The sequence below is a fragment of the Electrona antarctica genome (assembly GCF_951216825.1).
Source record: "Electrona antarctica genome assembly, chromosome: 21".
Classification (NCBI taxonomy): domain Eukaryota; kingdom Metazoa; phylum Chordata; class Actinopteri; order Myctophiformes; family Myctophidae; genus Electrona; species Electrona antarctica.
Genome location: NC_136802.1, coordinates 1,896,495 through 1,911,494, shown reverse-complemented (window position 1 = coordinate 1,911,494; position 15,000 = coordinate 1,896,495). Strand labels below are relative to the sequence as shown.

The window sequence follows — 15,000 nt, the reverse complement described above, 5'->3', positions numbered from 1 at the left end:
CAGCACCAAACAGTGAGAGGTTTTAACCCACCCCAGGATGGGGTGCAGCACCAGACAGTGGGAGGTTTTAACCTACCCCAGGATGGGGTGCAGCACCAGACAGTGAGAGGTTTTAACCCACCCCAGGATGGGGTTCAGCACCAGACAGTGAGAGGTTTTAACCCACCCCAGGATGGGGTGCAGCACCAGACAGTGAGAGGTTTTAACCTACCCCAGGATGGGGTTCAGCACCAGACAGTGAGAGGTTTTAACCTACCCCAGGATGGGGTGCAGCACCAGACAGTGAGAGGTTTTAACCTACCCCAGGATGGGGTGCAGCACCAGGCAGTGAGAGGTTTTAACCTACCCCAGGATGGGGTGCAGCACCAGGCAGTGAGAGGTTTTAACCCACCCCAGGATGGGGTGCAGCACCAGACAGTGAGAGGTTTTAACCTACCCCAGGATGGGGTGCAGCACCAAACAGTGAGAGGTTTTAACCCACCCCAAGATGGGGTGCAGCACCAGACAGTGAGAGGTTTTAACCCACCCCAGGATGGGGTTCAGCACCAGACAGTGAGAGGTTTTAACCCACCCCAGGATGGGGTGCAGCACCAGACAGTGAGAGGTTTTAACCTACCCCAGGATGGGGTGCAGCACCAAACAGTGCGGTCGGTCCAGGCCTTGGATCACGGCGTTCTTGAAGGACCCGTCCAGCCGCGCCACGTTGATCTGCTTCTTGTTGGTGTCGTAGCTCGTCCAGAACAGGTTCCTGGAGACCCAGTCCACGGCCAGGCCGTGGGCGTTGGGCAGGTCTGGGGGAAGAGAGCACGCACGCACGCACGCACGCACGCACGCACGCACGCACGCACGCACGCACGCACGCACGCACGCACGCACGCACGCACGCACGCACGCACGCACGCACGCACGCACGCACACACATACAGCACAGCACGCACAGAGCACAGCAATGGTCGATATAGGTTTGAATGTTCTGGGTGTACAATATGCAATGCTTTCAATGTGAAGTTCACCAAAAATGTTTTCCAACATAGAGATAACATTTTGACATCATCATCATACCCGGAAGTTATGCGGGAACGTCTACTGAGTGACAAAAAACTACTTTCTGGCCTCGACAGCCCAGACATCCACACAGAAAAGTCCTATCTGATTGCATTAGACGATGTTAAGCGACGTTAAACTCACTTTGCCACTCGATTTGCCACTCACGTTATGCATGCACATACCCTCTATAGAGCGTGGCAGTCCCGCCCCCTTTCATGACGACGCCAGGCCCAGTCCCGCCCCCTTTCATGACGACGCCAGGCCCAGTCCCGCCCCCTTTCATGACGACACCAGGCCCAGTCCCGCCCCCTTTCATGACGACGCCAGGCCCAGTCCCGCCCCCTTTCATGACGACGCCAGGCCCAGTCCCGCCCCCTTTCATGACGACGCCAGGCCCAGTCCCGCCCCCTTTCATGACGACGCCAGGCCCAGGAAATTAATCCCAACGCATTTTTCCCATAGCCATTTCAAAAAGTATTTATTTAAAGACCTTTTAAGTGTCGTACGAAGCCAACTCGAGTCGTGACAAATCATGACAACAAACACAATACCAAACAATTTGGACCAAACAAATAATTACAAAGAAAAAAAAAATCGCTTTTTTCTATCGTTTTTTCTATGGCTTTTTCTATGGCTTTTTTCTATCGCTTTCGCTTTTTCTATCCAGAGGGATCCAGTCAGTGTTTGTTCAGTAAGAACAGAGACGTGTTTAGTATTCCAGGCAACGCCATCCATTATATCTCTCCCCGCGGTAATGAAACGGACATCAGGCTCCGCTCTGTCTGTCTGCGATGCGACGCAGACATCAGGCCCGCTCTGTCTGTCTGCGATGCGACGCAGACATCAGGCCCGCTCTGTCTGTCTGCGATGCGACGCAGACATCAGGACCGCTCTGTCTGTCTGCGATGCGACGCAGACATCAGGCCTGCTCTGTCTGTCTGCGATGCGACGCAGACATCAGGCTCGCTCTGTCTGTCTGCGATGCGACGCAGACATCAGGCTCGCTCTGTCTGTCTGCGATGCGACGCAGACATCAGGCCCGCTCTGTCTGTCTGCGATGCGACACAAACTGAGTGTCCCTCGGCTGATACGAGCTGACGCTGTCGTTACTGTTGAACACGCTAAACCCCACTTTTGTTTCATTTATATTCGCCGTTTTCGATAACTTTTAAGACATACATGGTTTTCCTCAGACACTCCATGATACGTCACACGTTGGGATCACGTGACAGGAGGGAAAAAAAAACAAAACAACTTCCCAGGGCTTCTGGGAAATTGAGGCTCAATGGAGCATTCCAACGGTGAACCATGGCAGCCTCCGTGTGGCTCTGTGGTCGCTTCTTTGATTTGGAATATGTCTCCAAATTATTAGACACGAACATGCGATTGTAACGTGGACGATCGTGAAAGGGAGGAGCTACATTGACTGCCGGGCGATTCTTCAAAGCATAGTGAAAAACTCCAGCAGAAGCCATTATTACGATCATAAATAACGGTGTTAATAGTTTCACAGTTGCTTAATCTTTTCTCTTGCAAAATCTGGCAACTCTTGCCTGTTTGCAGAGCCACAGACGCAGCTCGATTTGTGGGGGGGTTTGAATGATTGTAATCATTCAGCGTTATTGAGTTAGCCGACCGCCGCCGAACACAATCACTGGAGTCACACCAGACGCAATTGTATTAGCCGGAGCGCGGAGCGCTTGATTGGCAAGGACGATTAGGCAGAGAGGGATCCCGCTCCGCTGTCTGCCCTCTGCACCCTGTCTGCACCATGCAGGCTGAGGACATCAGTGTTCACTCATGGCTTTGACCTTTAACTCCTTTAGACCTGAGGACGATTCTACAAATGCTTTCTAAATCATGACAGTTTTCTGAAATACCTCTGTTTCTAGGTCAGTGGTTCTCAGACCCCGAAAAATATATTTATTTTTTTCGTCGCTTTTTTCCATCGCTTTTTTCATTGCATCGCTTTTTTCATCGCTTTTTTCCATCGCTTTTTTACAGCTTTTCTATAGCTTTTCTATAGCTTTTTAATAGCTTTTCTATAGCTTTTCTATAGCTTTTCTATAGCTTTTCTATAGCTTTTTAATAGCTTTTCTATAGCTTTTCTATAGCTTTTTAATAGCTTTTCTATAGCTTTTCTATAGCTTTTCATAGCTTTTTTATAGCTTTTTTTATAGCTTTTCTATAGCTTTTTTCATCGCTTTTTTATAGCTTTCGCTTTTTCTATCTCTTTTTTCCATCGCTTTTTTCATCGCTTTTTCATAGCTTTTTTATAGCTTTTCTATAGCTTTTCTATAGCTTTTCTATAGCTTTTTTCCATCGCTTTTTTCATAGCTTTTTTCCATAGCTTTTTTCATAGCTTTTTTCCATAGCTTTTTTCATAGCTTTTTTATAGCTTTTGTATAGCTTTTCTATAGCTTTTCTATAGCTTTTCTATAGCTTTTTTCCATCGCTTTTTTCATAGCTTTTTTCCATAGCTTTTTTCATAGCTTTTTTATAGCTTTTGTATAGCTTTTCTATAGCTTTTCTATAGCTTTTCTATAGCTTTTCTATAGCTTTTTTCCATCGCTTTTTTCATAGCTTTTTTCCATCGCTTTTTTCATAGCTTTTTTATAGCTTTTGTATAGCTTTTTTCATCGCTTTCGCTTTTTCTATCGCTTTTTTCCATCGCTTTTTATAGCTTTTTTCTATAGCTTTTTTCTATAGCTTTTTTCTATAGATTTTTTCTATAGCTTTTTTCTATAGCTTTTTTATAGCTTTTGTCTATCGCTTTTTTCTGTCGCTTTTTTCTGTCGCTTTTTTCTATCACTTTTTTCATCGCTTTCGCTTTTTCTGTCGCTTTTTTCTGTCGCTTTTTTCTATCACTTTTTTCATCGCTTTCGCTTTTTCTATCGCTTTTTTCTATCGCTTTCGCTTTTTCTATCGCTTTTGTCTATCGCTTTTTTCTGTCGCTTTTTTCTATCGCTTTCGCTTTTTTCTGTCGCTTTTTTCCATCGCTTTTTTATAGCTTTTCTATAGCTTTTCTATAGCTTTTCAATAGCTTTTCTATAGCTTTTCTATAGCTTTTCTATAGCTTTTCAATAGCTTTTCTATAGCTTTTTAATAGCTTTTCTATAGCTTTTCTATAGCTTTTCAATAGCTTTTCTATAGCTTTTCAATAGCTTTTCTATAGCTTTTCTATAGCTTTTCTATAGCTTTTCTATAGCTTTTCTATAGCTTTTTATAGCTTTTTTATAGCTTTCGCTTTTTCTATCTCTTTTTTCCATCGCTTTTTTCATCGCTTTTTTTCATCGCTTTTTCATAGCTTTTCTATAGCTTTTTTATAGCTTTTTTTATAGCTTTTTTTATAGCTTTTTTATAGCTTTTTCATAGCTTTTTTATAGCTTTTTTCCATCGCTTTTTTCTATCGCTTTTTTCTGTCGCTTTTTTCTGTCGCTTTTTTCTGTCGCTTTCGCTTTTTTCGGTCGCTTTTTTGTGTCGCTTTTTTCTATCGTTTTTATCTATCGCTTTCGCTTTTTTCTATCGTTTTTATCTATCGCTTTCGCTTTTTTCTATCGTTTTTATCTATCGCTTTCGCTTTTGTCTATCGCTTTTTTCTATCGCTTTCGCTTTTTTCGGTCGCTTTTTTGTGTCGCTTTTTTCTATCGTTTTTATCTATCGCTTTCGCTTTTTTCTATCGTTTTTATCTATCGCTTTCGCTTTTGTCTATCGCTTTTTTTTATCGCTTTCGCTTTTTTCTATCGCTTTTATCTATCGCTTTCGCTTTTTTCTATCGCTTTTGTCTATCGCTTTTGTCTACTGCTTTTTTCTACTATCTAATTATTTGTTCAGCCCAAAACATGATTTGTCACGACCAGAGTTGGCTTTGTCCGCGGCGTATAAACGTCTTTAAATAAATACTTTCTGAAAAGTCTATGAGGGAAATGAACGGGGATTTATTTCCCGGGTCTCTCGAGGGGGCGGGGCTGAGCCGCTCTATTGAGAAACAGAAGATAGGGCCATAAATGCTTCATGCGAGCTGCTCTGCTGCTCTGCTGATGACCGCGCCCCCCCCCCCCCACCCTCCTTACCTGCCGACACCACGGTCTCCACCCCCGTTCCGTTGATGAAGGCCCTCTTGATGGTCTGCGTCCGAACGTCTGACCAGTAGATGCGGTGCTCGGCGGCGTCGTAGTCCACCACGGTGACGTTGTCGATGTCGGGCACCGTGAAGGAGATGATGTAGTTGTAGTACGGGTTGTCCATGTCCACGCCGCGGATCTCGATCTGCCGCGCGTACAGCAGGAACTGACGAGATTCTGCGGCGGAGAGGGAGAGGAAGTAATGTAGATAGCATATTGTGTAGACATAGCACTCTATAGCAGGGGTGGACAACTTTATGGAGAGGGCCACTATATAGTTCCTATAATTGCACACACGCACCGTACACGCACGCACGCACCGTACACGCACGCACGCACGCACGCACGCATGCACGCATGCACGCACCACATTATTGTTGAAAGCATGTCCTTTCTCTCCACCTTCTCTGGTCTGACAGACATGACACTCTTTCTGCTGAGGAGGAAGAATTCAATCCCAAAAAAAAATATATTTATTTTTTGCGCCTGTGTGCGCCTGCGTGTTTGTGTACGTGTGTGTGTGTGTGTGTGTGTGTGTGTGTGTGTGTGTGTGTGTGTGCGTGCGTGTGTGTGTGTGCGTGTGTGTGTGTGCGTGTGTGTGCGTGTGTGTGTGTGTGTGTGTGTGTGTGCGTGTGTGTGCGTGCGTTCTTGCACAACCAAATACAATCCTGGGTGATCCTTGACAAGGAAGAGGTTTGAATATCACTGTTCACTGATTTAGAAAAGGATTCAGAAGACATTATTTTGTAGCCTCAGGTCTTAGAATAAGTAGTAGCAGTAGTTTTTGTGTCGTTGACATGCCTGTGGTGACAGGGGGTGTGTGGGGGGGGGGGATCCAGTCAGTGTTTGTTCAGTAAGAACAGAGACGTGTTTAGTATTCCAGGCAACGCCATCCATTATATCTCTCCCCGCGGTAATGAAACGGACATCAGGCCCGCTCTGTCTGTCTGCGATGCGACGCAGACATCAGGCCCGCTCTGTCTGTCTGCGATGCGACGCAGACATCAGGCCCGCTCTGTCTGTCTGCGATGCGACGCAGACATCAGGCCCGCTCTGTCTGTCTGCGATGCGACGCAGACATCAGGCCCGCTCTGTCTGTCTGCGATGCGACGCAGACATCAGGCCCGCTCTGTCTGTCTGCGACGCAGACATCAGGCCCGCTCTGTCTGTCTGCGATGCGACGCAGACATCAGGCCCGCTCTGTCTGTCTGCGATGCGACGCAGACATCAGGCCCGCTCTGTCTGTCTGCGATGCGACGCAGACATCAGGCCCGCTCTGTCTGTCTGCGATGCGACGCAGACATCAGGCCCGCTCTGTCTGTCTGCGATGCGACGCAGACATCAGGCCCGCTCTGTCTGTCTGCGATGCGACACAAACCGAGTGTCCCTCGGCTGATACGAGCTGACGCTGTCATTACTGCTGAACACGCTAAACCCCACTTTTGTTTCATTTATATTCGCCGTTTTCGATAACTTTTAAGACATACATGGTTTTCCTCAGACACGTCACGCGTTGGGATCACGTGACAGGAGGAACTGACTGGGGGGCTTGAATGATTGTAATCATTCAGCGTTATTGAGTTAGCCGACCGCCGCCGAACACAATCACTGGAGTCACACCAGACGCAATTGTATTAGCCGCGGAGCGCTTGATTGGCAAGGACGATTAGGCAGAGAGGGATCCCGCTCCGCTGTCTGCCCTCTGCACCCTGTCTGCACCATGCAGGCCCGTCTGAGGACATCAGTGTTCACTCATGGCTTTGACCTTTAACTCCTTTAGACCCGAGGACGATTCTACAAATGCTTTCTAAATCATGACAGTTTTCTGAAATACCTCTGTTTCTAGGTCAGTGGTTCTCAAACATTTTCATGTCAAGGACCCCCAAGAATATATGTAATTGGCCGCCGACCCCCATCTGAAAATATGTTGTTCCAGGGACCCCCCCAGAAGTAAAGATTTGAGTTAAAACGTTCGCTCTGAAAGAATATATATTCAAAGATTTGCGCCACATAAAAAAAAAATAGCAGATCTACAAGCTCGTAGCGCGGCACTCGGTGCCGCGCTACGAGCTTGTAGATCTGCTATTTTTCAATAGCTAAAGCATAACATAATGCTTAGAACACCAGAAGGGGTTCCCGTCCAGAATGGGTTAACTCAGTCCACTGTGGTGAAGGTGATCGAGGCTCAGAGAGCCTCTTCTAACTCCCTCTGAGCTCAGATCAGATGTTCTGCTGCTGAAGCCAGAGTTCAACTCCACGCTTGTTGCACTTTTAAAGCTTGCGATCGATGATGTATTGACGTTTTGAACTGCTTTGCCTTGTTCAGCATTTTGGGCGGCTTAATAGTCTCACAGTTGCTTATTCTCTTCTCTTGCAAAATCTGGCAACTCTTGTCTGTTTCCCGAGCCGTTCGTTCGTCATTAGAACTGTGTTCCAAAAATAAGCGAATCACCATCAGGTGGTTTTACTCATATGGATATAAAGCATCAACTGACGGCAACGTCCAATAAGACTTGAAATGAAATGTACACTTATCTCTCTCTCTCTCTCTCTCTCTCTCTCTCTCTCTCTGCTATCCACTATATTCAATATATATAATATTGTTCAACAGATTAATTTGTGCAAATGATTCCAACCATTTCGCGAAACTAATCCAGCGCTAGTTCATTACGACATGGAAGGCAGGAGTCTTTTTTTATCTCGGGGTTGTATTGTTGTCAGCTCTGATATGACATTTGATATGCTGTTCTCTATGTCTCTTTATCTTAACCCATTTAGCGCTAGCATTTATTGAAAAATTAGGATCTAATTCACGCCAGCATTTTTGTTTTTTTAAATTTGAGCTCTTATTTTGAAAAGCCACAGTTCCAGACTTCCGGTAGGGATCTTATCCTAGGAAGTTTAACAGGTCCCATTCAACTGTTGTTTACAATGTGGGTCCATGCCAGTGCACTTGGGGGCTCCTCATCGCCGGCTCTGTGCCGTCAAAGAAACGCTGTTTTGACCAACATACCATCTGGGACCAGGAATAGGAGATACAGGCGATTGAAAGAAACGGATAGATTATTATGGCGACGACGATCTAAGATGGGCGATCCAGTGCTGTGCTAACAACACAGCTAGCTAACCGGCTAACGTCAGTAGCATTTTGGCTCGAGCAATCGAACGCACTATAAAAGCGCAATTGCCGAAGGGCTTCAGCAATTGCGTTAAGTAATTAGGCTTCTCTCACTACTACTTATTTCCTTGTTTTATGGTGAATACTTGTAGTATTTTATTTCCTTGTTTTATTGTGAATACTTGTAAATGTATGTGAAGTTGTTTGTGTGTATGAGTGTATAATATATATATATATATTCTGTGAAAGTATGAAACAGCTGAGGTTGTGAAAAAAAGAAAGAAAAGGCAGTTGTAAGAAAAAATTATGCTTTTAATTCTGTGAAGTAAAAAAAAAAATTAGGCTTCAATTGACAATGGCCAATGGTACGGAGGGAGTTAAGCTCTGCTCTGGGGGGTTGTTGTTGATATCAGAGCTGTGTCTCGGTGCACAGATAATCTGAGACATCACATGAGCAGAGCCACACTGCCAAACTAAATGCAATAGCTTGTAGCGCTGCCACATATGTTAAAAGAAGGATTTATTTTATTTATGGCATTTAAAAGTGTATGTCACAGATATTGTATAATGGTCCTTAATTAACGCCATCCTTTAAGGGTAATGTCCTAATAGGTTTTATTTTGTTATTGTTTAAGGGGTGTTTTGAAAGCCTATGTTATGATTTGAGGGGATTGTTTTGATTGACGGGTCCGAGACTGTCTGACGCACGTAAAGTAGGCGTTGGTGGCCGGCCCGCGGGAGGAACGAACGAGAGAGGCAAACCGTCCAGGAAGTCCACAGGAGACCTAGACCAGTTTGATCATTATTTATTTAATAATTAACTCTACTCGGAACGCTATAGGTGGAAAATAGCTAAGGCCACACTGCCGCGCGCTGTACTCACAAGAGAAAAGACTTGGTGAGACCGTTTATATTTTATTTTATACCCCGCGAGGATCCATTGTTGTTTTTTCCCTTGGGAGTCATTACTTTGTGGATTACGTCGTTGCTGGGGATCCCTTTACTTTTTGGATAACTTTTGGAGTAACGTTTTTGGATTGACATTGATTGATTGACACTTTTCGTTTGTTCTGGGACGGTTTGGAGCCGTTTGGATTCACGGAGCGATAAGGAACAATAGGAGCGTGCGGGCGCGTGCGCGAGATGCGGACTTTAATTACTCTTTTCTTACAGACCTATCTAATAAACTATTTAGCGGACGTACGTGCGTGCGTGCGTGCGTGCGGGCGCGAATCGAGGACATTCGGTTCAAAGGGTTTCAACTTGTTTTCATTCATCTGAGTTGGTTGTTGTTTATACCTGGCTGTATTATTATTTCTCCTTTGAGTAGATAAATACTATCATAACTTCATCACTACTTCGCTGTGTTCTTACTGAGTGTGTTTGCTGTCTAATGTCTATTGCCATTCCTGTCATTCAGCATAAATCAATTGTGTCGAAGGAGATCAGTCACTATCCCGTGCTTTAAAAAAGAGTAACAGTTAATTTAATTATTTAATCGTTACATAATGGTGGCCCATACGGGGACTGATTTAAATTGATTGATTGATTGATTGATCGATTGATTGATTAATTGATTTTGATAAGCTGGTTTGGTTTAGCTTTGCAATATGGCAACACCAGAAGGAGTAGAAACAAGTGACGTCGTGTCTACTCCTGTCCATGATTCTCCCTATACTCCAATGGTTGATAGCCTACCTGTAGTTCAGGGGGACCCAGATTTCACTTCGGGATCTTTCACCACAAGGAGAAGTCCCCCTCATGAAACCTCGTTAAGTGATTTGTATGTTGGGGATGAGAATCAAAGAGGGCAGGTTGATGCCCAGGTTGAACATGAAACCGATAATGAAAATAATGACAATGAAAATAATGACAATGAAAATGACGATGATGAAGATGATGATGATGATGATGATGGGAGGGATGAGAATGACGTGACTCATTACAATGAGCTTAAAGGGGAGGTGAATTCTCTAAAGGCTGATCATGATGAACTTAAAGGTGAGGTGACTTCTCTGAAGAGTGTTAATGGGGAACTTAAAGGTGAGGTGAAGTCTCTGGAAAAAAAATTGGCTAAGCTCGAAAATGATTTTAGAGCTTCCATAGCCAGTTCAGTGAACAGGGAGGCCCACCTAAGGCAGTCCATTGAATCTACTCTCACCAGACTAGGAGAAGATATGAGGGCAGACATGCAGAAACTGGAAAGGGATACAGTAAACTGTTTGTTACGCAGGGACGACAAGTGGAAGAAAGACCTTGCTAGGGCAAGACCTACTAGTACACCTGTAGCAAGCAGACCCCTAGAACTTTCCACAGATGTCAGCCCCATAGCGCCCCCTATACCATATAGTCAGCCTGGAGCGCATTCACTCTCCTCTCCGTCTTACTCCAAACCCCCGGTGCGGCTGGAGTTTCCTACGTTTGGTGCCACGACTGAAACTTCCGATGTCCTTGCCTTCATTGAGCAGTGTGAGACCTTCCTTGCCTTAAGACCCCTCTCCAACCGGGAACTTTTGGGAGCCCTGTCCTCCGTCTTCAAGGGGCCGGCACTCAGCTGGTGGCAGGCTGCTAAAAGCCAAGTCCACAATTGGGTCTCATTTAAAAATGCCTTCATGTCCGCTTTCCTCTCCTCTGACTACATGACAGAAGTGGAGGAGAGACTGAGGTCCATGGTGCAGAAACCAGAGCAATGTCTCAGGGACTTTGCATACGATTATCGTGCACTGTGCCTCAAGTGGAAGCGAGACATGCCAGAGGAAGATATAGTGAGACGCATCTTGAGTAACATCAACCCTAAAGTGGCTGGCTGCCTGCGGGGCACTGTGACGACAGTGACCGAGCTAGTAAAGGTGGGGTCCATGGTGGAGAAGGACTTCTCAGGAACCCAGGACTACTGGCAGAGGGTGAAGGCGAGTACTGACAAACAGGGTAAGGAGAAGAAGAAACAGTCGGCGAAGACCATAGCAGAGCTTTCTCTAGTGCAACACAAGAGCTGCAAAAAGAAAGAACATAAGCTCCTGTTGGTCCCAGTTACCATCAAGGGAATCCCAGTAGAGGCAGTGGTGGACACTGGGAGTTCTTTCACCCTGATTAAGGAAAGTCTGTGGAAGCGAGTCATGCTACCAGACGAAACCTTACCGGTTGTCAGACAGGGTTTTGTCCTAGCTGATGGCTCAGCTCATCAGGCCCTGGGCAAGAAAGACCTCGGGTTCAACTGGCATGGGGTGAAAAGAACCATCGACACCCATGTGATGCAAGATCGCCATCTTGTGTTCCCACTGATCCTTGGGCTAGATTTCCTTGCCGAGACCGGTGCCATTCTTGATCTGGCTAAGAATAGGTATGGGTTGAAGACTGGACAAGGTTATACCTATTATCCTTTCTTAAGCCAGAAGGCCAACTCCAGCTTGTGGGACAAGTCTCCCACCATCATCTACCAACCAGGCATCCGCCTCTATTATGCCTTGCCTCCAGGAGAGATGAGAAGTTGCTGGGCCTCTACGGTCAACCCAGAGTTACGGGTTCCTTATGACACGGACTGTCCGGAGGAGCTCCTACAGCTCATGGGTGACTGGCCTGCAGTCACCTCCAGTAAACTGGGGAAGACATCTGTGGAGAAGCACACCATCTTCGTGCAGGATGAAGTGCCTGTACGATGCAAGGCGTATCGTGTGTCTCCACAGAAGAAGAAAGTCATAGAGGAACATGTGGAGAAGATGCTGGTGGATGGGATCATTGAGCCGTCACAGTCAGCTTGGTCATCACCTGTAGTTCTGGTGAACAAACCAGACGGGTCCTACAGATTCTGTGTGGACTACCGAAGGGTGAATGCCAAAACGCTGCCAGACGCTTATCCGATGCCCATCATTCATGATATCCTTGAATCCTTGGAAGGGGCCTCCTGGTTCAGTTCCTTGGACTTGCAGTCTGGATACTGGCAGGTGGCGATGGCAAAGGAGAGCAAGGCGAAGACTGCTTTCATTACATCTCTTGGACTTTTCCAGTTTAAGGCCATGCCATTCGGTCTGCGGAATGCGGCAGCCTCCTTTCAGCGGCTGATGGAGACGGTCTTGTCGGAGTTGAGGGGAAAGCTATGCTTTGTCTACATCGATGACATCATCGTGTACTCTCACTCCAAAGAACAACATCTTAGAGACTTGGAATCCGTCTTCCAGAAGTTGCATGCCGCCAATCTCAGCCTCAACATGAAGAAGTGCCACTTTTTCAAACGAGAGCTGATGTTCTTGGGGCATATTGTCTCCAACAGAGGCGTAGAGGTTGATCCATCTAAGACCCAGGCTGTATCTGACTATCCTGTCCCTCGGGATCTGAAGGCTGTACAGCGTTTCTTGGGGCTTGCGGGATGGTACCACAAATTCATTCCCCGTTTTGCCGATATGGCAGCCCCTCTCAACAATCTGAAGAGGAAGGGAGTGGAATGGAACTGGACCAGCCAGTGCCAAGACAGCATGGAAGCTCTGAAGCAGGCGTTGAAGAGCTCCCCAGTGTTGGCGCAACCCAATACATCACTACCATTCCAGGTACACACGGATGCCAGCGAAGTGGGTCTCGGAGCCATCCTCTCCCAGACCACCGACGATGGTGAGCATGTAATTGCTTACGCGTCGAGGGGACTCCGAGGCCCAGAACGGAATTATTCCACTTCTGAGAAGGAGTGCCTGGCTGTGGTCTGGGCTGTGGAAAAGTGGAGGCACTATCTGGAGGGACCAGAGTTCACAGTCTTCACGGACCATGCTGCACTGTCCTGGGCTTTCAACTGCCCGAAGACCACCTCTCGACTGACTCGTTGGATACTCCGACTGCAACAATTCACCTTCAAGGTTCATTATCGGAGGGGCTGTCTTAACGTCGCCCCGGATGCACTGTCCCGTGCTTATGAGCCACTCTCCATTCACTCCTCACCCTGTCTTGTCATGTCCACGAAAAGCCCCTCGGACTTGCCGACCACATTGGCAGAATTGGCGACGGCCCAAGGAACAGACCAGGTTGTGATGGACCTGAGGAGAGACAGCGGTCGGACAACATCTCCACCCGATCGCATCGGCTTCTGTAACCACCAAGGGCTATTGTACCGAAGAGTACCGCTGAAGAACCAGGGAGAAAAGTGGCAGTTGGTCGTTCCGCAGACTCTGGTGGCAGAATTCCTGAGGTACTTCCACGACAATCCGTTGGGGGGTCATCTGGGTCGCCTGAAGACCCTCTTAAGAGTGCTGGAGGTTGCCTGGTGGCCAATGGTCCGGAAGGACGTATGGGATCACACAAAGACTTGTGTGACCTGCCAGCAATACAAGGCAGACAACACCAAGCCGGCAGGGCTACTACAGAGCACTCAAGTCACCGCTCCCGGAGTGATGTTAGGCGTCGACCTGATGGGTCCATTCCCCAGGAGCAAAGCCGGCAACGTTTACCTCTTGGTAGTGGTGGACTATTACTCCAAATGGGTAGAGATGTTCCCCTTGAGAGACAGCAAAACACCTCGTCTCATCAAGATCCTCAGGGAGGAAATCTTCACCCGCTGGGGGGTGCCCTCGTACCTCGTTTCGGACAGAGGACCTCAATTCACTGCCAACTTGTTGATGGACCTCTGCAAGGCTTGGGGTGTTGTCCAGAAACTCACCACCAGTTACCACCCACAAACCAACCTTACAGAACGCATCAACCGGACATTGAAAACCATGATTGCATCATTCGTCGGCCAGCACCATAACACCTGGGACCAGTGGCTACCAGAGTTCCGCTTCGCCCTCAACACAGCCCAACAGGAAACCACCGGGAAAGTCCCTGCTGAGCTGGCTTTGGGTCGGAAGCTCCAAGGCCCACTGGAGAGGCTGATCAATAAACCACCGTCTCCGGCAGACCAAGCCGCATACAACCTGGTGGAGAGACAACAGAAGATGGCGGAGGAGGTCAGGAGGAGAGTGGGTGTGCACCAGGCTAGACAAGCTAGGTATTATAATGCCCGCAGGAAAGAAGCGCACTTTCTAGCGGGTGACCTAGTCTGGGTCAGGACTCATCCTCTCTCGAAGGCCAGCGACAAGTTCTCCGCCAAGCTAGCGCCCAAGTGGGAGGGGCCAGCTAAAATACTGAGAAAATTAGGGCCGGTGAATTACCGAATCGGATGGAATAACCCACCTGATAAACAGGACACTATCAATGTGGTGAATATAAAAAGGTTCTATGGTACCTCACCCTAGTAGCCGATGGCTGGAGGGGGGGTCTATGTAGCGCTGCCACATATGTTAAAAGAAGGATTTATTTTATTTATGGCATTTAAAAGTGTATGTCACAGATATTGTATAATGGTCCTTAATTAACGCCATCCTTTAAGGGTAATGTCCTAATAGGTTTTATTTTGTTATTGTTTAAGGGGTGTTTTGAAAGCCTATGTTATGATTTGAGGGGATTGTTTTGATTGACGGGTCCGAGACTGTCTGACGCACGTAAAGTAGGCGTTGGTGGCCGGCCCGCGGGAGGAACGAACGAGAGAGGCAAACCGTCCAGGAAGTCCACAGGAGACCTAGACCAGTTTGATCATTATTTATTTAATAATTAACTCTACTCGGAACGCTATAGGTGGAAAATAGCTAAGGCCACACTGCCGCGCGCTGTACTCACAAGAGAAAAGACTTGGTGAGACCGTTTATATTTTATTTTATACCCCGCGAGGATCCATTGTTGTTTTTTCCCTTG

General features: G+C 46.9%; 1 protein-coding gene across 1 annotated transcript in view; it reads right to left on the bottom strand.

Moving 5' to 3' along the window:
- LOC306913789 (low-density lipoprotein receptor-related protein 1-like) overlaps positions 1-15,000 on the bottom strand; it is a gene marked incomplete at its 3' end in the record, with an annotated part of 277,756 nt that overhangs the window by 79,637 nt on the left and 183,119 nt on the right. Inside the window, exons 28-29 of the mRNA XM_079490601.1 lie at positions 5,121-5,348; positions 617-791 (exon numbers count right to left, since the gene is read on the bottom strand). Coding sequence (XP_079346727.1) covers positions 617-791; positions 5,121-5,348 — 403 coding nt within the window. The remainder of the gene's footprint in view (positions 1-616; positions 792-5,120; positions 5,349-15,000) is intronic.